The 22,713-nt window shown below is 47.5% G+C and overlaps 2 protein-coding genes across 6 annotated transcripts in view; one reads left to right on the top strand and one right to left on the bottom strand.

Moving 5' to 3' along the window:
• SLC25A25 (solute carrier family 25 member 25) overlaps positions 1 to 12,902 on the bottom strand; it is a 35,443-nt gene extending 22,541 nt beyond the window's left edge. Inside the window, exon 1 of one of the 2 annotated variants that reach the window (XM_041725196.1) lies at positions 12,533 to 12,902. In XM_041725196.1, coding sequence (XP_041581130.1) covers positions 12,533 to 12,790 — 258 coding nt within the window. In that variant the 5' untranslated portion in view covers positions 12,791 to 12,902. The remainder of the gene's footprint in view (positions 1 to 12,532) is intronic. The other variant, XM_041725197.1, reaches the window with a different exon arrangement.
• Positions 12,903 to 13,103: 201 nt separating this feature from the next.
• NAIF1 (nuclear apoptosis inducing factor 1) lies at positions 13,104 to 22,434 on the top strand. Of its 4 annotated transcripts, none has more exons than XM_041725206.1 (3): positions 13,104 to 13,336; positions 13,952 to 14,480; positions 16,211 to 19,713. In XM_041725206.1, the coding sequence occupies exons 2-3, from the start codon at positions 13,970 to 13,972 to the stop codon at positions 16,681 to 16,683; spliced, it is 984 nt and encodes a 327-aa protein (XP_041581140.1). In that variant the 5' UTR covers positions 13,104 to 13,336; positions 13,952 to 13,969; the 3' UTR covers positions 16,684 to 19,713. The 4 variants fall into 4 exon arrangements, 3 of the variants coding, with proteins under 3 accessions (XP_041581140.1, XP_041581141.1, XP_041581138.1); XR_005983113.1 differs by lacking the exon at positions 13,104 to 13,336 and adding an exon at positions 21,737 to 22,434 and having other exon boundaries at positions 13,344 to 14,480; positions 16,211 to 18,125; XM_041725207.1 differs by lacking the exon at positions 13,104 to 13,336 and adding an exon at positions 13,344 to 13,572.
• Positions 22,435 to 22,713: the final 279 nt, after the last annotated feature.

The raw sequence follows: 22,713 nt of genomic DNA, 5'->3' as shown, positions 1-22,713 counted from the left end.
ATCCAATTAAAAAAAAAAAAAACCAGGAATGCAAAGAAGCAGGAAATGACCCATAATGAGAAATCAGTTGAAACTGACCCAGAGGGAGGCTTGGGTGGCTCAGCAGGCCACCTGGGTGGGACAACCAGTAACATGTTAACGTGAACTGGAGTTCATGAGGGTAGGGACAGAAAAAACATTTAAAGAAATAATGGCTAGATTTCTACCCCCAACAAATTCATTGAATACTACAAATCTACAGATCCAAGAAACTTAACAAACCCTCAACATAAGAAATATAAAACAAACTACACTCAAACCTATCAAATTAAATTTCTGAAAACCAGTGATAAAGTGGAATATCTTAAAATCAGATAGAGAAAAAAGACCCAAACATACAGTGGAACAAAGATAAGAATGACGGGGGACTTACCATCAGAAACTGTTAACTTAGAAAAACACCTTCCACAAGGAAGGAAAAATAAAAACTTTCAGGCTTATGAAAGCTGAAAGAATTTATCACCAGTAGATTTGCATTACATGACATGTTAAAGGAGTTATTCAAGTAGAAGGAAAATCTAGATTTATACAAAGGAATGATGAGCACCAGAAATGGTAACTGTGTAGGAAAATATAAAGGACTCTTTCTTTGTTATTTAAATCTCTTTGATCCCAGGACCCCAGGACCATAATCTGGGCCAAAGGGAGACGCTTAACCCACTGAGTCACCCAGGCGTCCTTAAAAGATAGTATCAAAGTGAAAGTAAACCAATGTATTGTGGGTTTATGACAGATGTAGAAATAAAAATGTATGAGAACCACAGTACAAAAGCTGGGAGAAAAAAAAAAAAAGCTGGGAGAATAGAAACAAAAGTACAGTTGGTCCTTAAACAATGCAGAAGGTTGAGGCATCAACCCCTGAACAGTCAAAAATCCACTTTTGATTCTCTCAAAACTTAATAGCCTACTGTTGACCAGAGCCTTAATGATAACATCAATAGTCGATTAAAATATATTTTCTATGTTCATCTGCTTTTGGCTCAGGTTGTGATCCCAGGGTCCTGGGATCGAGACCTGCATCAGGCTCCCTGTGGGGAGCCTGCTTCTCCCTCTGCCTATATCTTTGACTCTCTCTGTGTGTCTCTCATAAATAAATAAATAAAATCTTAAATAAATAAATGATTTTATTTATTTGAGAGAGACAGAGAGAGAGAGCATGAGCAGAGAGAAGGAGAAGCAAACTCCTTGCAGAGCAGGGAGCCCGATGTGGGGCTTGATCCCAGGACCTAGATCGTGACCTGAACCAAAAAAAAGACGCTTAACCAACTGGGCCACCCAGGCACCCCTGTATTTTTTTCCCCCAAGAAATCCACATAGAGAAGTGGATCTGTACAATTCAAGCTCATGTTGTTCAGGGGTCAACTGTATACTAAGATTCTTAAACTATTTAATATAGTACCAGTTAAAGTAGGCTGTGATTAAAGTTGCATGTATATTATAATCTCTAAAGCTACCATAAAAAAAAAAAAAAAAAAAAAAAAAAGCTACCATAAGAGAGTTGGCTCATAAGCCAACAAAAGAGACAAAATGGAATCACAGATCATACTCAATTGACCCAAAAGAAGGCAGAAAGGGAAGAATAGACACACACACAGAAGACAAATAGTAAATTAAAAAAAAAAAAAAAAAGCAAGATGGTAGATTCAAACCAAACCATATCAGTAACAATAGGTACAGGTGGTCTAAACATCCCATTTAAAAGGTAGAGAATGTTAGATTGAATTAAACAGGCAAGATCTAGCCTATGTTACCTATAAGAAACACATGTTCTTGTACCACATTATAGAGCCTCAAAAATACATGAAGCAAAACCAACAAAACTGCATGGAAAAGGAGACAAAATTATAGTCAGAGATCTTAACATCCTTCTTTGAATAACTGGTAGAACAAGAAGACAGAAAACCAATAAGGACACAGGAAGACTTGGGCAACATTATCAACCACCTTGACCTAACTGGCACTTCTAAAGCACTCTCTACATTAAGACTAGAATACGTATTCTTTCCAAGTACAGACAGAACAGATTCTGGCTCACAAAACCAGTCTCACTAAATTTAAAAGGATTCAACTTGTACAGAGTACGTTCTTTGACCACAATGCAATTAAATTAGAAATCAATGATAGAAAGATACCTGGAAAATACCTATATGTTTGGAAACTAAATAACCCAACTCTAAGTGATCCACGTGTCAAAGAAGAAATCAAAAGAGAAATTAGAGAAGTATTTTGAATGGTGTGAAAGCAGAACACATGAGAAGTTGTGGGACACAGCCAAAGCAATACTTAGCAGGGAAAACCCATATTAGAAAAAAAAAGGCCTCGAAGCAATGCCCTCAACTTCCCCTTCCCCTTCAAGAAAATAAAAAAGAACAATGTAAACCCAGACTGAGCAGAAGAAAGGAAATAATCGAGGCAAGGGAGTGACCAAGCCTTATCTTAAAATCTGCACTGAAGACCCAGATCAGTGAAAACTTGTTCATTCTTTGCCAATATTGTTATTTTGAAGCACCTTCTTTTGTATCTTTGATTCCCTTGTGGGTTAATGCAGTACCTCTCTTTTTCTTATATCACATCATTACTGAAACCAGTGGTTTTCTGGAGAACCATTAAACTTCTTTTGGGTTACAAGCAATTCCTATAATATAACTCTACTTCCTTGGGTATAAGAGGCCGCTGGTAGCCAGACACCAGGCTGGCAAGTGCAACCCTCCAGTAGCTGTTGCTTGTATGCATCAACAGAACCTGGTTAACAAGGCTAACCACCAGAAGTTACCCACTCTCGCAAGAAGCCAGGAAACAGACTTGCTGGATAAAACAGGATCTCCTGTACTTCACAGAGAAAACAAGACTCTAATGGAATGGCTGCCCAGCAGGAGCCCATTCCAAATTCTCCTGAGGAATTGCCCGGGGTGCAAAAGCCCTGGAGCAGCCAACAAAAGGAAAACTGGAGATTCCTGAGGAGTCTCATAACACGGGAGAGAGATTTCCCATGACTGACTCCAAGGCAATGTTTCATGTCTCATGTCTACCAGTTTAACTACCTATGACCTATCTGAGAATTATTACCATTTAGAAGAGCTGTAGTCAGAGGGAAGACTATTAACACTTTTTTTAGATTTTATTTACTTATGAGATTGAGAGAGAGAAAGGGAACCTCAAGTGGATTCCAAGCTGAGCACAGAGCCCACTGCAGGACTCGATCCCACAGCCCTGAGATCATGACCTGAGCCAAAGCTGAAACCAAGGGCAGCCCCGGTGGTGCAGCGGTTTAGCGCCACCTGCAGCCCGGGGTGTGATCCTGGAGACCTGGGATCGAGTCCACGTCGGGCTCCCTGCATGGAGCCTGCTTCTCCCTCTGCCTGTGTCTCTGCCTCTCTCTCTCTCTCTCTGTCTCTCATGAATGAATGAATAAAATCTTAAAAAAAAAAAAAAAAAGATCAAAGCTGAAACCAAGAGTTGGATGCTTAGCCCACGAAGCCACCCAAGCGCCCCAACACTTTTTTTTTTTTAACTGAAAAATTAAGCCAGACTTTGACAGAAAGCCACACTGATTTGGTCTGAAATGAGGGCCAAGTAGGTTATATGGAGGCGAGGAGACAAAGCGAGGCACACCAGTTGGCACCAATGAAACCAAGGCATCGAAGATGACGATTCTGCAATGAAGAAGGTGAAATCCCCTAGTTTATTTCCATTTTAGGATATAGAACTAAAAAAATCTAGCTTTGGCAAAAAGTCCCTGAAGGAAACTCCTTTGACTGTGGGAAAGAGAAGTGCACTTTGGAGAAAACTCTTGGGAGGGCTTCTGTCTACTCCTGGTGAACAGCCAGTCCCCACCAAGGTTCAAGGTCAATGCCTACTAAGATGTCTTTTCCTTTTCTCTAAAAGAAAGTTAGGGGCCTACAAAATTAACCCAATTTAGAATTGGGATGTGTAAGATTTTGAGATGTGACACGTAAATTAAGCACTATGCCATGTAGAAACATGCATGATTTTATGTGTGTGCTCTTAGAAGAGCAGGATTCTCCTTCAAATCAGATGTTTGCCAAATGTTAAGGGGGAGGGGAGAATGAGGTATTGAGGCCAGCAGGTAAAAACTCCATCAGGGCAGCCCCAGTGGCCCAGCGGTTTAGCGCCGCCTGCAGCCCAGGGAGTGATCCTGTAGACCCTGGATCGAGTCCCAGGTCAAGCTCTGTGTGATGCCTGCTCCTCCCTCTGCCTGTGTCTCTGCCTCTCTCTCTGTCTCTATGAATAAATAAATAAAATCTTAAAAAAAAAAAAAACTACATCAGTTAAAATGATCAGAAATTTCTCAACCAATCCAAAACTGGCTCAGTGGGAGCCACACCCACTGTCATACATTGAGCCTAATTCTGCAGCCAACTTATCCTTATTCACACTTTCCCTTCTCCACCTCAAAAAGGGAAACCAGCAGATTTATTATTAAAGCAACACTAAGTGTTGATCTCAGGGGGCACCTGGGTGGCTCAGTGGTTGAGCCTTTAGCTCAGGGTATGATCCCGGGGTCTGGGATCGAGTCCCACATCGGGCTTCCACACAGAGCCTGCTTCTCCCTCAGCCCATGTCTCTGCCTCTCTCTCTCTCTGTGTTTGTCTCATGAGTAAATAAATAAAATCTTAAAAAAAAAAAAAGAATACTGATTTCAGGATTACAGTCTAAAACTGAAATCAAATGAACAGTGCAAAAAATCATTTTCCCCAGCTGCTTGCTCTGTACTGAGCGGACTGCAGGGAAGAGCCTGTGTGAAACCCACCCAACCACACTGCCTTCAGCAAACATGCACCAGAGCTCCCATTGGGGTGCAAAGGGCAGCCTTGAGAATTCCGTGTAAGCATCATGGTTTCTATCTTTTTAGCTATAGATTTATTAGATGCCATCTTTACTTCTTACACAGATTTTAATCTTTTAGAAAAGACTCTAGCAAAAGAACACACCTCTGATGTGATGAAAAAAAGGACAGCCGTGTCCACAAATGCATCGCTAAGGGGTGCTCCAGGGACCTTACCTTACTCCCCCTAGTGAGTCTGCAGGTCCCTGGACAAGTCGTTTTAGCCTCTCTGGGCTGCCAAGTGGGGAGACTGAACTGGACAAACCTTGGAAAACTTTTCCATTCTAACATCATATGGATTCAGACTCAGCCTGCAGTAATAACCAAAAGCGATAAGGGGGGGGGGGGGGGAGGCCAACAGATAAATGAGGTGGGTGCTGTGGCTGGCTGGTTTTAACCGACTATTTATTTGTGTCACGCCTAGGGCCAAGATTTCACAGCTTGTGCTCATTCTAAACCCTCTTCTGCCGGCCCCTCCTATTCACCACTGGCTTTCAATGGTTTTTGCGTTTTCCCACACAATATAGATGGTTTTGTGTTTTGGTAAGAAGAGTCACGGCCGACTCCAGCCAAGGGGGGGGGGGGGGGGGGGGTTGGAGGAGAGAAGGTGCAAAGCCAGGGGTTGACCAGAACAGCCCGAAAGACTTCACAGAGCAATACCAGGAACAGGGACAGCCACCATCTCGTTTCCCCTTTGGCCCTAGAAAATGAGTCATTCACCTCCCTTTCAAGCTTCCTGGCCCAGAGTGTAAAGCAGATAAGAAGCTCATTGGGCTCTACCTTTGTTATTCATTTATTTAAAGAAAGGTGCACCAAACTTCTGGTTTGGTTTTCTTTAGGTATTGTGTTGAGTCTTTTCTATTCCGTATTTAGGAAGACCATACCATACGCATCATTTTAGTCACTGCTTCCTGAGCACCATGGGGTCCTGCAATGCTGAGCTGGTCTTCTACATGGTTGGTCACTGTCATAAACTGTGAAAATAAAAGTTGCAAAGTCTTCAGGGCTGGTGAAGTATCTGCAGCTGTAGAAGCAAGGAGGCAGGGTTTGCTGAACTAAATTGGGCAGTCAGAATCCTGGGCTCTGCTACTACTGCCTTTGCCTCCAACCAGCCTGACTTCTATGCCCCAGTCCCACTTCTGCAAAATAACAAGGCTGGTGAGCTCATCTCTGAAGGTTTGAAGTCAGCTCCACTTGAAGCTTCCATTTTCACAACTTCCAAGTAAACTTCCAATCTGAGAAAAGGCCATCCATGGTTCATGAAAATAGGCAACAGGCTTGTGAGAGCCCATAAGCACCCAGTTCTGTCCAGGGAAACATTTGGGCCAAAGACATCTTTTTTTTTTTAATTAAGATTTTATTTATTTATTTTAGAGAGAAAGAAAGAGAATGAGGGGAGGTGCAGAGGGAGAGGGACAAGTGGACTCCTCGCTGGAGCACAGAGCCCACCTGGGGGCTGGATCTCAGGACCCTGAGGATCACGACTTGAGCTAAAATCAAGAGTCTGGACAATTAACCATCTGAGCCGCCCAGGTGCCCTGAGCCAAAGACATCCATCAGTGTAGATTGACTCTACCCCTTCAGTAACTTTTTAGATATTTCCTGTTAGCAGGGTTTGTTTCTATCTTCCTAATGTCTGTAGGGCCCAAACTTTCCACAGCCCACACCTGTCCTTCCAAACTGCTGGCCCTCCCAGACTGCACCACCCAGGTGCTACACAAACTTTATTACTGAGGTCCATCAGATGTTCTTTCTTCTTCACCTAAGCCACCTGGGAAAAAACAATTCTGGGCATCTCATTTTCAGAGACTCTGTGTGCGAAAAAGCCACTTTGTGCCAAATACCTAGATGTCAGACAGACACTGCCAGGCTCTTTACATACTTTGTCTCATTTAATCTCACAACCACCTTATGAAGCAGGTATTCATAATGCCATGTTTCTAATAAGGAGACTGAGGTGTGGAGAGGTTGAGTAACATGCTCAAGGTCACATGGCTGGCAAGCAGCAGAAATAGTATTTGTTTGTTTTTTTTTTTAATTTTTTTTTTATTATTTATTTATGATAGTCATACAGAGAGAGAGAGAGAGAGGCAGAGACATAGGCAGAGGGAGAAGCAGGCTCCATGCACCGGGAGCCTGATGTGGGATTCGATCCCGGGTCTCCAGGATCGCGCCCTGGGCCAAAGGCAGGCGCCAAACCGCTGCGCCACCCAGGGATCCCCAGAAATAGTATTTGAATTCAGATTTATACCACAGATCCTGTACTGGGTACAGGATCTTTTATTGTCATTGCTGTTGTTGTTTTTAAGTTTATTTAAGTAATCTCTATACCCAGTGTGGGGCTCAAACTTATGAGCCCAAGATCAAGAGTCACATGCTCTTCCAACTGAGCTAACCAGGTGCCCCTGTACTGGGTTTCTGAAAACAGTTTTACTGAGATAAAACCCCATGCACCCTACAAATCACCCCCTTATACAATTCGATGGTTTTTCACAGATCTGTGCGATCATCACCATAGTCAAGTGTAGAACATCTTCTCACCTCCAAAGAACCCCTAACCCTTTAGTTATCACCTTATCTCTACCACTCCCCTCCCAGGTTTAGGCAACCACTAGTCTACTTTGTCTCTTTAGCTTTTCCTATTCTGGACTTCCATATAAATGGATCATGTAATACATGCTCTTTGTGACTGGCTTCTTTGACTTAGCATATTTCCAAGGGAAGACTGTACTCCTAGGGTATCCAGCCTCAGATGAGGGACCCCAAAAGGTATGGACAGCATATCATGTGAGCAATGCATGATGAACCCTGTTTTGGGCAGCAGCAGCAATTATTTTATAGACAGCTGTTTTCAGATACTTAAAGAGCCTTTGGATCACTTGGGTAGCATCTACAGATATAAACAGACTGTCTGACATGAAAGCTCCCAACACTAGATATGAAGCTGGCCTATGGTGACCAGTGACCCTTTCAAGACTAAATTCTTTGATTCTGCCAAATTCATGTAAGAAGAAATAGCTATACATGAAAAGTCTGCCCGGCCTTAGTTTAATGAGACTGGTCCTATACAGTTTTGTTCATTAGATTCATCCTGGAGCTGTGCTCAGTAGGACTGGAAATGAATAGTAGCAAAAGTTTTTGTTTCTCTCAATCCCTGGTGGTCTCTGTGAGGCTTCAACAATTAATGACTCTTTGAGCATCAAAGGAATTCATTCAGCTGAAGCTCCAGATGAGGCCCACTCTGGTATATTCCCAACTATCATTTGGTTTTAGGATTGGGGTACCTGATTGTACCTTTCCAAATATCAATTAACTTATTTTATTTTTTAAGATTTTATTTATTTATTCATTTAAGAGAGACACAGAGAGAGACAGAGACATAGGCAGAGGGAAAAGCAGGCTCCTCGCAGGGAATCCAATGCAGGACTCGATCCCAGGACCCAGGGATCATGACCTGAACCAAAGGCAGATGCTCAACCATTGAGCCACCCAGGTGCTCCGCAAATATCAATTAATTTTAAAAAGCCTTCTGGTTGACTTGATAATTACTTCAAACTAGGAACCAATTTCACAACAACAAAACACAATTAGTTTAATATATGAATTAAATCTAAGCTGTGGAATAGCATTTTTCTTTTTCAAGTGGGCCATTATAGTTTACCAAGTGTTGTCTATCCTTTTTTTTAATAAAAAGGCTCTTTATTTTGCAGATGATCTTACCTGAGTCTGGCTATTTAGGTAAATACCTTCCCCACAAATGGCCAATCATTTAAAAAGGATAGAGTTCAACAGCACTGTCTGATTAAGCAATACCAACCTGATATCTTCTATTCATTCATTTTAAGTCAACAGAGATTGCCTCCCGTACACTGCTCAGGTCAAGGAGAGAATTAGGGCAGGGCGGATTCTCATTCTTTGATAATCTCCAGACAATCTTGAAATCTATTTTGGGAATAACAGATGTGGGTCTAACTGGATCTTTCTCAAAGTTCTTTCCAAAGACTGCGTTGTGAACTCTCTGTGTGTCCCTCAGAAACAACTGGTATAGTTATGGAGGAGTGGAGCAGGAATCAGAAGACAGTTCAGTTGCTTCTCTGGTGTAATTCCTAGGTGGCCAAATGAGTTTTGAGGTTGTTTCACGGTCTTTCCAGACCTCTGTAAAATGGGGTGAAAACACTGCCTTGCTGCCTTCTCATAGTTATGGTGGAGCTCCAACTCAATGGCACATGTGCAAGTCTCTGAACTGGACCATCTTCTAGAAGCTTCACCTGCATTAAACACCAGTCTGGTAAGAGGGCCCAAGAGCCACAGCTAAGGGGACAACTGTTTACATGTTACACAGCTTGCATTCTTTCTGTAATTGGCTCCCTGGGATCTACCCTAGGTTTTAAATTTTGTTTTAAAACAAAGATTGCGTTTGGTCACATGAAACTGCCTTAAATAGGCAATCTATAATTAGCTCCAGCTGAAGCTTCAACTCCCAGAGTCACTACCGGTGTCGTCATCTCTTTTCTTTCTTTAATAAGCTCTGCCCCTCTTCTGTCCTAGGACGGGCTTCTGGTTCACATGCCCTGGCCGGCTGCCATGGGTTTCTCTGCCCACATCCATTTTAAGTCATTTTTCCTCAACCGTCCCAATTTCTTCTGAAATAAAGGGAGGTGACCCAAACTGCTGGTTCATGTCTAAAGAAAACTTGACTTGACCTGTTGTAGGCTAGCCAGAGGCTTTATGTGCTCACATGGCCTGGGTTCACACCACACACTGATAAGCACCCACAAGGGATTCCTGCACAAACCCTAACATCTAGGACTGGTCCTCTGGGTCTCATGATGCAGCTACCAAAGCGTGATGTTGTGTTTTTCAATGCCTATTCCCACAACAGATGACCCATTTCAAACAGAAGGCCCCCCACATTCTCTTTTGGCTTTGCTAGTTCTGCAAAACTACAGCAGTTTTTTCTGTATGTAGCTAATACTGATAGAATTTCAACAGGAAGTGGGGGGGGGGTCGTGAGAGAGGGTGTCTTCCTGTGGCCCAGTTATTGACAAAAAGGCAGGTTCTCTAATACTTCAACCATTTGCCACAGGACTAACTTGTATATAAATGAATAAAATAGATCATTCCCAATTTCTCTCAAGCTGTACGCTAATTTTACTTATATAAAACCCAAAAAAGTTGTAGAAATAGAGTCCATACTAAATCCACACACCAAAAGAATGATAAAGAAGGAGCAGCCCCAGTGGCGCAGAAGTTTAGCTGCCGCCTGCAGCCCAGGGCGTGATCCTGGAGACCCTGAATCGAGTCCCACGTCAGGCTCTCTGCATGGAGCCTGTTTCTCCCTCTGCCTGTGTTTCTGCCTCTCTCTCTCTCTCTGCATCTCTATGAATAAATACATAAGAAATCTTAAAAAAAAAAAAAAAAAAGAATGATAAAGAATTGTTTCACATCACACAACTGAGATCAAAGATTTCAGCCAATGTGACCCCAAGGGGAAAAGCTCCTTTTAGTTAATTAAAGTTTTAACACTGGAAATCAAAATGATCACTTCCTCCATATTTCCCTTACAGATTTACTGGCCAAAAAAAGGGATTAGCATTAATATCAGATGTATCATGAATCACAGTTGAGGCACAAAGTATGTACAAATATTGAATAAAGCCAGATGCCCTCAATGTGCCTGGGTAGGTTCACAAAAGCAGAAAGGTTCACCTAGGCTCACACCTCACCAAACTCCTAAAGCACAGACCCTGAGTTTAGTCATCCCATCTTTCCAGGCAACTTATTCATCAGATATGCATGGAAAAATATCTAGGGGCGCCAGGGTGGCTCAGATAGCTAAGAGTCTGCCTTTAGGCTCAGGTTGTGATCTCCCAGTCCTGGGATCAAGCCCTGCATTGCTCCGGGCTCAGAAGGGAATCTGCTTCTCCAGAGGCTTCTTCCCCGTTTGTGCTCCTTCTCAAATGACTAAATAAAATCTTTAAAAAACCTAGCTCATTGTATAAAAATGCAGGGAAAATAAAAATCTTAAACTTGTCTCCAAGCCTCTTAGACTTGGCCAAAAATTCTATCTTGCATAGTTTTACTCTCGGTCTTCTAGGCTGATCCTAAGTAGGTTAAATTTTTTTTTTTTTAAGATTTTATTTATTTACTTAAGAGACAGAACACCGGAGAGAGAGCAAGCACAAGTGGGGGGCAGAGAGAGAAGGATAAGCAGGCTCCCGACTCAGCAGGCTCAATCTCAGATCCTTGAGGATCATGACCTCAGCCAAAGACAGACGCTTAACCAACTATGCCACCCAGGCACCCAGGTTAAATACTTTAGATGTTGACCCAATACCCTACTCTGTAGGCAGAAGTTAAAAACACCTTAGATGTACCCACTTGACCAACAAATGGGTTTAAAGTCACTGGTGTTTTATCAGATTTTTTTCATACTTGGCTATAAGAGATTCTCTAATTGTTGTATGTACAAATGGACCAAACAAACGAAAAGAGAAACAGGTTACCAGGTAAAGTACTCGGAAGTTCTATGCCACGTTGGAAATCAGATTAAGTCATAATAAATGAGGGATCCCTGGGTGGCGCAGCGGTTTGGCGCCTGCCTTTGGCCCAGGGCGCGATCCTGGAGACCCAGGATCGAATCCCACGTCAGGCTCCCGGTGCATGGAGCCTGCTTCTCCCTCTGCCTGTGTCTCTGCCTCTCTCTCTCTCTCTCTCTCTCTGTATGACTATCATAAATAAATAATAAAAAAAAATTTAAAAAAAAAAGTCATAATAAATGAAATACTTGGGAAGAGTATCTGCAGCTACCAAGCCAGGGTCGGAAATACCAGGGAGAGATAGAAGGGGCAAGTGACAAGCCTCTGCTTGAGGTTCTTCTGAAGAAAGAGCAGCACTTTCCTGGCAGGCCTAGATGGCCATTCTTGGTCCTCCCATTCCTCTTGGCCAAAGCCCGTTCCAGAATAGGAGTAAAAGTATCCCCTTCTAGGTGTGCAACGCTTTCACTTTTAGGAAGAATTTTCCTCCTTCCACTCGAGATCACCATTCCATCTTCTGGATAACCATGTCAAATGAGGATGAACCTAAACCATGAGAACTGTCAAGTCTTCAGTCTTCACCAACCTCCTCACAGATCTGCCTGAAACCCCAGTTCCCATTTTTTCTACTCCCACATGCTTCTAAGAGGAACCAGATCAGGGCCCGCGGCGGCAAAGAATCGAGAGGGGAAGGGAGGGGTGCCGCCGGAGGACGGACGAAATAGTCAATGCAGCGGAGGGGAGGGCATCAAGCTTAGCTTGGAGGTCAGGAGGTGACAAAAGCGACTGCCGAGACCTGGCCTCCTACTTCGAGAGAAGGCCGAGCAAAAAGGGCTATCCGCCCACCAGACAGCCCCCGAGTGCCCACCTGTGCCTACAGAGGGCCTTTCCCCCAGTCCAAGCGCCCACAGAGCTCAAAAAGGAGCTCCACTCCCACGAGCACACACACGGTGCGTCCCACCCAGCCCAAGAGGCCGTCCACCAGCCCCGCCGCCACGCTCCACGGTGCTGCTCAAGAAGCGGGGCCGCTCAGACCTGTCACCCCGACCGCCGGAGGAGCTGGGGCGCGAAGGGACCCCCTCCCAGCCCGCGCCGACGGAGCGCCGCCTACCCGGAGCTCGCCCTCCGTGCGGTGCAGTCCCAGGCGCCGCAGCCCCACGGCCAAGTCGTTGACACACAGGCCGCCGTCGCGGTTGACGTCGAGAGTCTGGAAGAGGCTCCACAAGCGCAGCTGGTGGTCCGGGCCCCCGCAGACGGCGCCGCCGCACGGGTCCCCGGACGCCGGAGACGAGGCGGACGACGAGGAGGCGGCGGCGGCGGCGTCCGGCGGCGGGGAAGCCACGCAGCGGCACAACACACTGCTCACCATCGGGCGCGAGGCAGGGGCGCCCGGCGCGGGGCGGGGGAGGCTGGCCGGCGGGGAGAACGCGGAAGACACGCGGGAGTCCCCAGACGCGAGCGCGGGTTGAGAGAAGCCGGCAAGCGGGCGGGAGGGGCCGCTTCCGGGAGCCCGGCCCCGCCCCGCCGCCCGCCGCCTCGCTGGCCACGCCCCCAAGCGCGCCACCGGCCAGTCACAGGCCCGGACCGCCCCCCGGGCGGGGCGGGGCCTTCCCGAGGACAGGCCACGCCGCCGACTGCCTGGATCAGGGAGGAGGAGGCGGGGCGATCCCTGCTCAGCCTGCGGTCGATTCAAACTGAAGGAGGCAGGGATTGGCTGAGCTGGGCTAGAGAGAGCAAATCACGCCGCGATAGGCAGAAGTTCTGTGATTAGCAGGCGGAAGGCCCCGTGTCCAGTTTCCATCGAGAACGCTGTTTAGGCTAAGGAATCCCGAGGAGACATCGTAGTCTCCGGTGGGAAATAGGATTTGTGTGAGGACCAACTGGGAGCTGCGGCTACGAAGCAGAATTTGCCCCCGTGAGTAGGATTAAAATTAATTGGCCAGTGGTTCAAGGCCGAAAGCACTAGGAGGCCGGGTTTTGGTACTTTAACTCCCTAAACCACCAATAAAATAGCTGAATTTAACGGCGTAATAGTCGTAATGCTGACGATTGAGGGACAGAACGATTTTCCAATGGAAGTGAGTAAAGGCAGGTGGGCGGAGCGCTCTGTAGCGACAGACACACGTTTAGGCCAATGACCAGGCCAATTTGGTAAGTAGGCGTGCTCTCCAGTTGAGCGACAGATCAAAGGAACCAGTGATCGGCGTGACGTTTGAGCCCCAACCAATCAGGAGGGCGGGTTCCCCTGAAGACGCTCTGGGAGGCGGGAAGAGGGGAAGTGGGCGGATCTCCGCACACCCCGGCGGAAGAGGCAGATTCAGGAAGCCATTACGCAGCTGGCTGGCAGCGGCCGGGCCGGTCTGGGCTGGGCCCTACGCACTTTGCGTAGCGAAGGGGGTTACCAAAGGCCTGGTGCTTGGCCTTGGGCAAGCCCGGCCTCTCCCCCCGTAGGGGGGTGGGTGAGGGGCGAGGCTGGGGAAGAAGGGAAGGGGAATTGGGCAGTTGAGGGGATTATAATTTCTTTAAAAAGGGGGAGTGGGGAGAGGCCATGGCTGTCCCAGCCAAGAAGAGGAAGATGAACTTCTCTGAGCGAGAGGTTGAGATCATCGTGGAGGAACTGGAACTAAAGAAACACCTGCTGGTGAACCACTTCAACGCCGGGGTCCCTCTGGCTGCCAAGAGTGCAGCCTGGCATGGCATCTTGAGAAGGGTCAACGCTGTGGCCACCTGCCGCAGGGAGTTGCCTGAGGTCAAGAAGAAGTGGTCTGACCTCAAGACCGAGGTCCGACGCAAGGTGGCCCAGGTCCGGGCAGCGGTGGAGGGTGGCGAGGCCCCAGGGCCCACTGAGGAGGATGGAGCCGGTGGGCCTGGGACAGGTGGTGGCAGTGGCAGCGGTGGCCCAGCTGTAGCCCCCGTCCTGCTCACCCCCATGCAACAGCGCATCTGCAACCTGCTGGGTGAGGCCACCATCATCAGCTTGCCCAGTACCACAGAGATCCACCCCGTGGCCCTCGGACCCACAGCCACTGCAGCTGCAGCCACGGTCACCCTGACACAGAGTGAGTGACCTCTCCCACCCAGTCTGTCGTGCATAAATGGGAAGGGCCAGCCAAGAGCTGGGGCAGCCTGGGGAAGGTTGGCTGCCAAGGGTCAAAGGTCAGATGGGAGACTCTGAAGACCATGAGGCCTTCCAAGAGCTCCCCAGACAGAAGTGATCCTGTACTCTTTGGGACTTCCTCAGCACGCAGTCTGGTCTTCTGAGGAGCTGGATTGCTCTCAACCGTTTTGCCACCATTCCTGTCCATGACTGACTGAACTCTGTGATCCTTGAAGACAGAGACCATGTCTGGATCCTCCCCGCCCCCCCCCCCCCCCCCCCCTTATCCCAGGGCCTGGCCCTTAGTGGCAGTCAGGACATATCTGTCAAATGAATAGCTAGACGGGAATGATAATACCCAAGTGAGACATCGATTCTGGACAAAGACATTCTGGGTTTTCAGTGCAGGGAGCATTCATCAGGCACTGCCCAGAAAACTCATGATTCCTAGTGTTAATCTATTCATTCCTTCAGTCCTCAAACACTAGATCTTATTCCTTCCACGTCAGACCCTGTGCTTGGCACCAGGATTACCCTGGTGTTTAAAATACAGGCCAAACTGTATTCTAGTAGGACAGATAAGACACACCCATGAACAACTGTACTGTCGGTCAGGAGAACCTAAGGACTCAGAAGAGGAAGGGGCTTCCTGTGGGGTGGGGACTCACAGCTGATGTTGGCATGGTAGGGTAGAGAAAGTTGTCCTTTCCCACAAGCCAGGAGGCCCAAACAGCCCACCCAGAATTCCTTTCAAAGGTCTCAGTTATGAATGACAGTGGTTTTGTTGGACTTCTTAGTTCAGATAAGGGTTTGTACCAGTAACTGTTAACTGCTAGTTTGTGCTGGGCTGTGACCTGTATCAGCCGGTGATTCTCAGTGGGGTTGGGGGGAATTGGGTGTATGTGTGAGTACCATCCCCATGCAGTCGTGTTTCCTAAGGATATCAAGGTGGGAAAGAGGATCAAACACTGGTCTAAGTCAGTTGCTATTCTAGAACTAGAAGGACAAGGTGATGGAGTAGGTGGGAGGCATTTATTGGGCACTTAAGCAACTGCTGTCCCGCTCCCACCTCCTTTTCTGCCTGGCTGTAAAAGAAGGAGGGAGGTAGGAGGACTAGTGTGGCTCTACCAACAGATCAGGTAGAGTCCCATCCAAGCAGGCTACTGTGTGCCAGCCCTGCAGGGAGTATGTGGCCCTGCCTTTGTTAGCTGGAGGCATCCCAGTGAAGTGGTTACCCGCAAGTTGGACTCTGGTGTTAGGGAGACCTGGGTTTACTTCCTGGACCTGCTGAATAAACTCTGTGAATTTAGGCAAGTCACTCCATGTTTTTGAGTCTGTTGCCTCATCTCCCAAGATGAACATGACAGTACCTGCCTCTTGGTGTCTTGTGAGGATTCATTGAGCCAACAAGTGCGAAGGGCTTAGTACAGTACCGAGCACATAGTGGGTGCCCTAAATTTTTTGCTAGTATTGTCATTAGCTTTGCTTTTGCCAGATCTGGTACTGGCCCTTTGGTTACCAAGTAGATTCTAAATGCTTTAGACTCCAGATTTATATGAGAAGAGCTCTAAAGCCAGAGGAGACCTGAATTCCCCTGAATAGGGATTAATGGCCTCCTGCCAACCCCATTTGGCCAGCTTCATTCCTTCCAGAAGGTGACCTGCCACTGCCTTTGGTGTTTCTTCCCCACAGTCCCCACGGAGACCACCTATCACACACTCGAGGAGGGAGTGGTGGAGTACTGCACAGCAGAGGCCCCTCCACCCTTGCCAGCCGAGGCCCCCGTAGAGATGATGGCCCAGCACGCCGACACCTCAGTCAAACCCCAAGCACTCAAGAGCCGCATAGCCCTCAACTCAGCCAAGCTGATCCAGGAGCAGCGGGTCACCAATCTGCACGTGAAGGAGATCGCCCAGCACCTGGAGCAGCAGAATGACCTGCTACAGATGATCCGCCGCTCCCAGGAGGTGCAGGCCTGTGCCCAGGAGCGCCAGGCCCAGGCCATGGAGGGCACCCAGGCAGCGCTGAGCGTCCTCATCCAGGTCCTCCGACCCATGATCAAAGATTTCCGGCGCTACCTGCAGAGCAACACACCCAACCCCACGCCTGCCTCTGAGCCTGGACAGGTGGCCCAGAACGGGCAGCCCGACAATATCATCCAATGAGGGCAGGGATTGCACCAGCTTTCTGCTATGATTGGATGACACCGCTGTGGTCTTGTAAGTGGGTTCCATGATTGGCCTTAGGCTAGGGCTGGTCACATGGCCAGCTCTCTCTTTGACAGACTGTTAGGAATCCACTGTTTCTCAGAAGTGAGGGAGACTGAGCAGAACTTGTGCTCCTGGGAGCTGAACTGCCTTACCCCTACCACTTGAGCTGCCTTGCTGAGAGCTTGCAGATTGGTTAGGTGGGGTTTGGGCACTGGTGATGCAACACGTGGTGTCGAGCCAGGGCTTGTAAAAGGACACAATGGGAGGGGAGGTTCTCACTGGTGGCCTTCTCATAGCTTAGGGTAGGGGTGGGGGTGCCCGGAGAGTCTGTGCTGAAATGCTGCCCCACCCCGCAGTGTCATACTTTTGAATGAGATAATGTCAGTGGTGCTGGCATGGGCACAATATCTTCTTCCTCCCTTGGGAGGCAGAGTGACTGGGCCTGAGGAGGAAGCTCCACCCTGTTCTCCTTCCCACTGTGCCTCCATTCTCAGGGGACTTTAGTCAATCTGTGCTCTCTCCACACCCCACCCCACTCCGGGCATAGCAGGGGCCCCTGTTATGCCCCCAGGCTGCCTCTGCATTACACCCAGGATGCAGCCCATGGGGCTCAGGAGTGCTAGGTGTGCTGGGGACAGCCTAGCCACCAGCCAGTCTTCCCTGCATCCCCAGGCAGCCCTTCCGTGGTTGGTCCTGACAGCTTTTTGACTCAGGGCAAGATTCCGGCTTTGGGTGCAGTAAATTTGAGAGAAAACGGACCAATGTGGAAATTCATTGCTCCCCTGCAGTGGTTCTGAGGTGACCAATTGGCTTCTTCCAGAAGCTTGCTTCAAGCCAGTTGTATTTATTCTATACACTTATCCCTCCTTGGAAGGGGCAGGCAGCTCTGGTCACAGCCTCCGTCCTGTCCTTACTGGCTGCATGATTCTGAAACTCAGTGTGGGGGGGAGAAAGAAAAAGAAAAGTATGTGTGTAGGGGGAAAGGGCATCATGCCCCAGATTCCCTCTCACATTATTCAGCACCTTGTGTTCTTGAGAGACCCCAACTGACTGCCAAGGTGAATCTAAAGGCCTGATCAGCCCTGAACATTTGAGGGGGAGAGCCAAAGCTGACCCAAGAAGTGGGATCTTTACTTTTGTGCTCGGGAAAGAGCAGACTGACCTCGGAGCGCCAAAGGAGGTAGTGTTCCTTGTCCCATCTTGATGCTCTTGCCCCTTTTGTGGGGAGTTTACCAAGATGGCACTTGCTTGGTTCATTTCCAGAATTGCCCTTGATCACTGAGACCCTTACATCTTCCCCAGTCATTCTCCAGGATTGCCATTTTGCTGCCGATGCCTTGGCTACATGTGATCAGTGGTAACACCTCAAGGCTCCAGATCTCAGCTAAACAATGAAGGTATGCTCTTCATTGGCAACGTATGCTTAGAGTGCTCACTTCACTGTTGCAATCACAGGAAGATGCCCCCAAAGACAGTTGGGAGATGACTGCGGAACACCAGCCTCTCTAGAGGGCAGGTGTGGCGCCAACTACTGAGCAATGGAGAGGAATCAGACTGGGGAGGGGGGTGGGTGACAGAAGGAAGCTCAGTGGAGCCAGAAAGCTACAGCCTCCATGGAGCCGGATGGCCCTGGCAGGGAAGCTATGGGGCCTTCCTGAGGCTTTGCCACTTGGTTTAGTTTTTCTTTGGGGTTGGCAATCTGAGCCAATATTGCATCTGTTCCAATTGGTATAAAGAGGAGGCCTGGATCACTTAAACTGACTGTTCCTTTCCAGGTCATAATTTTAAATTAAAAATATATCACTTTTTTTTTACACATATCTGTGTCTTTATTGATTATATATAGAAGAGATAGGGGCTGGCAGAGAAGAGACTGGCACACGATGGCCCCCAGGTCAAATCTGGCCCACCACCTGCCTTTGTAAATAAAGTCTTATTGGAACACAGTCACCCCCATTCATTTACTTAAAGTCTGTGGCTGTTTTTGTGCTACAGTAGCAGAGAGTTGAGTAATTGTGGCAGAGACCTCTGGCCCACAAAACCAAAGGTATTTACTCTGGCCCTTTACAGAAAAGCCTGCCTATCCCTTGCTGAGAGCAATGTTCCAGACTCTAGATGAGAATTACCTGGGCTGTCTGATAAACGTACCTCAAACCTGACCCCCCTAAAACCTAGAAGAGACTCCTGGAGGGAGAGCTCTAAGAATCTGCTTTGTAAGCAAGCTCTCTGGGTAATTCTGGTATTTCCTGAAAGTTACAAATTTTGGCTTAGAGGCTAGAAAGACTTAAACTCCGCTAGAATCATGGAATCACGGATTCATGCCCCATAGAGGGCTGATTCTCTGGAGTTGCTGCTGATAAGTCCTGCCAAGCAAAGATTCTCACTTAAGATTGGCCTTCATTCTGGATATTGGAGGGATCCCAACCTTCCTGAACATAGTTTGTTTGTTTTTTTTAAGATTTTATCTATTAATGAGAGACGCACAGAGAGAGAGGCAGAGACACACGTAGAGGGAGAAGAAGGCTCCATTCAGGGAACCCAATATGAGACTCGATCCCGGGACTCTGGGATCACACCCTGAGCCAAAAGCAGATGCTCAACTGCTGAGCCACCCAAGCATACCCTTCCTGGACATAGTTATCACTCTCTCCCATACTTAGTAACAATAAAAACAGAATTATCAAGCCTTTGCTCTGTCTAGGCCTTGAAAGCTTTACCTTATTTACTCCTTGCAACAGCCCCATGAATTAGGTAATAATACTGTTCTCACTTTGCAGATGAGGATATCAAGGATCAGAGGGGTTAAGCTATTTGCCAAAAATCACACAGCTACCTTATTCTCTGGGGTGGCCCATGCTTTTAACAATGCTGGCCTCCACAATAGCCAAACTGTGGAAGGAGCTTCGGTGTCCATTGAAAGATGAATGGATAAAGAATATGTGGTTTATGTATACAATGGAATATTACTCAGCCATTATAAATGACAAATACCCACCATTTGCTTTGATATGGATGGAACTGGAGGGTATTATGCTGAGTGAAATAAGTCAATTGGAGAAGGACAAACATTGTATGGTCTCATTCATTTGGGGAATATAAATAATAGTGAAAGGGAATAAAGGGGAAAGGAGAAAAAATAAGTGGGAAATATCAGGGAGACAGAACATGGAAGACTCCTAACCCTGGAAAACGAACTAGGGGTGGTAGAAGGGGAGGAGGGGGGGAGGTGACTGGGTGACGGGCACTGAGGGGGGCACTTGATGGGATGAGCACTGGGTGTTATTTTGTATGTTGGCAAATTGAACACCAATAAAAAAATATATTATTAAAAAAACAAAAAACAAAAAAACAAAACCATGCTGGCCTCGCTACCAGTCAGATGTGAAATCACCTAGAGACAATTTGAGCCTGGCCTTGGGGAGTTTCTAGGTCAAATGTGGAAGCCCAGGAGGCACCTGGTGTTACTACCCTTGACACTTGAAAGGGAAACACAGTGACCTCTCCAACTCTATAGGCTTTGGACATTCCTATTAAGAGGGAAAAGGGTGGCTTTACAGAACTGAATTCATGTCTCGGTGCTACTGGTGAAATGTCAGTTACACTGGAGAGACTTTTTGGAGTCCTTCCTGAAATGTGGAATTTTACATAAAATCCTCCAAGCCACTGAAGCTTACTGCTTCAGGCAATGAAGCTTTTTACATTTTAAACCATTTTGAAGGTGAGAATTCTGGGTGGCTCAGGGGTTGACCGTCAGCCTTTGGCTCAGGGCGTGATACTGGACCCTGGGATCAAGTCCCACATCAGGCTCCTTGTGGGCAGCCTGCTTCTCCCTCTGCCTATGTCTCTGTCTCTCTCTGTTTCTCATGAATAAATAAATAAAATCTTAAAAAAAAAAATGGGGCTGCTGAGTAATAGTCCCTACTTGCTAGGGGTGTCATAAGGTATTAATCAGTGGAAATAGCTGCCATTTATTGAGCATTAACCATGTGCAGCACTGTATGTATTAACTCATTTCATGAGATTAGTCGGGTCTGTAACACTTGGCCTGTACCTACGATATGACATGCTCAATAAACACTGGCCACTGTCATCATTATTACAGTGTCTTGATACTCCAAAGGGGTAACTAGTGAGTCTTCTCTTGAGATCACAATAGGAGCTTTGTCAAAAGGGGTTTGAGCTTAAATGACAATCATTTGTGATCTTGCAGTATGAAGAGGGCTCAGAGGGAACAGCTTGTCTCTGTTTCTGTGTCAGCTGGAGCACTCTCCTGGGCATGGGGGGTCCACTTCCAAGATGGCCTACTCACATACCTTGCAAACTGTTGCTGGATGTGGGCTGGGAACTGGACCAAGGCCAGGAGTTGGGGAGGGGGACACCCCAGTTTTCCTCTCCATGGGTAATTCTCCATGTGGCTGCTTGGACTCCCTCACAGCATGGTGGCTGGGGTTCCCAGCACAGGAAGCCAAAGCTGCCTGTCCCCTTAAAGATTAGACTTCAGGGACACCTGGGTGGCTCTGCGGTTAAGCGTCTGCCTTTGGCTCAGGGCATAATCCTGGAGTCCTGGGATCAAGTCCCACATTGGGCTCCCTGCATGGAGCTGTTTCTCCCTCTGCCTAGGTCTCTGCCTCTCTCTCTGTGTCTTTCATGAATAAATAAATAAAATCTTTAAAAAAAAATTAGGCTTCAATCTGGCCCAGCATCACTTTGTCACATTCTCTTGGTCAGGCAGTCACCAGCCAGCCCAGATTCAAGGGGATCCAGGAAGAGATTCCACCTCTTTTTGGAGGTGATGGCCCTGGCAAATGGGGGAGGAGAGGACCTAATGGTGGCCATGGCTGCAATCAAGCTAACTTGCTGCTTTTATTGTTATAAATTAGAGTCAGGACTCCTGACCCATGAAAGACAGAATCTCCTCCCCATTCCTGCATTCTGCCAATCAGGAGGGAAGGAAGCTCCCCTAGTTTTGAAACAGAACTTCTTGAACTTACTTTTCCATTTCTTGTAGCTTTGAGTCCAGATAATAGAAAGCAGAAAACCTCGGCCGAATGAAGACTGCTTTGGCTCCTACTCGGGAAATCTTTGCCCATTAAGAAAGGGCCCTGTGCCCTGGAAGGGCCCATCTGTGCAGACCCACTTGGAAATCTCCCTGGAAGAGGCTTCCTGACCCGTGGGAGGGGAATTCCAGACAACTGGTCAGGGTGGCAAGCTGGTGGCTGAGGGGAACAGGCAGGGACAAACCACTCTTGTCAGAAGAGGATGAGCTAAACTCAGCGTGGATATCTACAAAAGAGGAGATGGCTCTCAAAATGGCCTGTCTGGTGACAGAGGTATAGAGGCTATGCTGGAATGTACTGGTTCTCTGTCAAATTTGGGCCATCGTCTTCTGCACCCTACCTCTTCCCTGGCAAACTGGTGGGTGGCGCCTTGGGGTGCAGCCTGGATATCACTTCCTCAAGAGGCCCTTCCCTGCCCCCCATGTGCCAGGGGAGGCTCTCCACCACTGTGTACCCCGATAGCTCTCCACACTGGCTCCCTAACTCATGTCCATATGTACTTGCTTGTTTTCCAGCTGATACCCTCACTGGGAGCCACATGGTTTCTGTAGCCTCATCCACCTTGTTCTTGGCTCTGACAGTGGCACCCCTGCCACACACCCAGTTGCCCAAACTGGAAGGCCAGGTGACATACTTGTTTCTTTCCACTGCCTCATCCCTGTATGTATCCTCCAGTGTTTTTTTTTTTTTTTTTTTTTAAGATTTCATTTATTCATGAGAGACAGAGACAGACATAAGCAGAGGGAAAAGCAGGCTCCATGCAGGAAGCCCCATGTGGGACTCTATCCCAGGACTCTGGGATCATGCCCTGAGCCAAAAGCAGATGTTCAACTGCTGAGCCACCCAGGCATCCCATATCCTCCAGCTGTTAAGGCTCTCACTATCCCTCAGATCTATCTACCTTTCTCTCATCTGGATTGCCTACCAC

The sequence above is a fragment of the Vulpes lagopus genome, chromosome 12 (assembly GCF_018345385.1).
Source record: "Vulpes lagopus strain Blue_001 chromosome 12, ASM1834538v1, whole genome shotgun sequence".
NCBI classification, from domain to species: Eukaryota; Metazoa; Chordata; class Mammalia; order Carnivora; family Canidae; genus Vulpes; species Vulpes lagopus.
The sequence above is the reverse complement of the archived record's forward strand: the minus strand, read 5'-3'. Positions and strand labels throughout refer to the sequence as shown.

Coding starts and splice junctions, on each gene's coding strand:
- NAIF1 (XM_041725206.1), top strand. CDS start 13,970: ATGGCTGTCCCAGCCAAGAAGAGGAAGATGAACTTCTCTGAGCGAGAG. Junction 14,481..16,210: donor CACGGTCACCCTGACACAGA/GTGAGTGACCTC, acceptor TCTTCCCCACAG/TCCCCACGGAGACCACCTAT.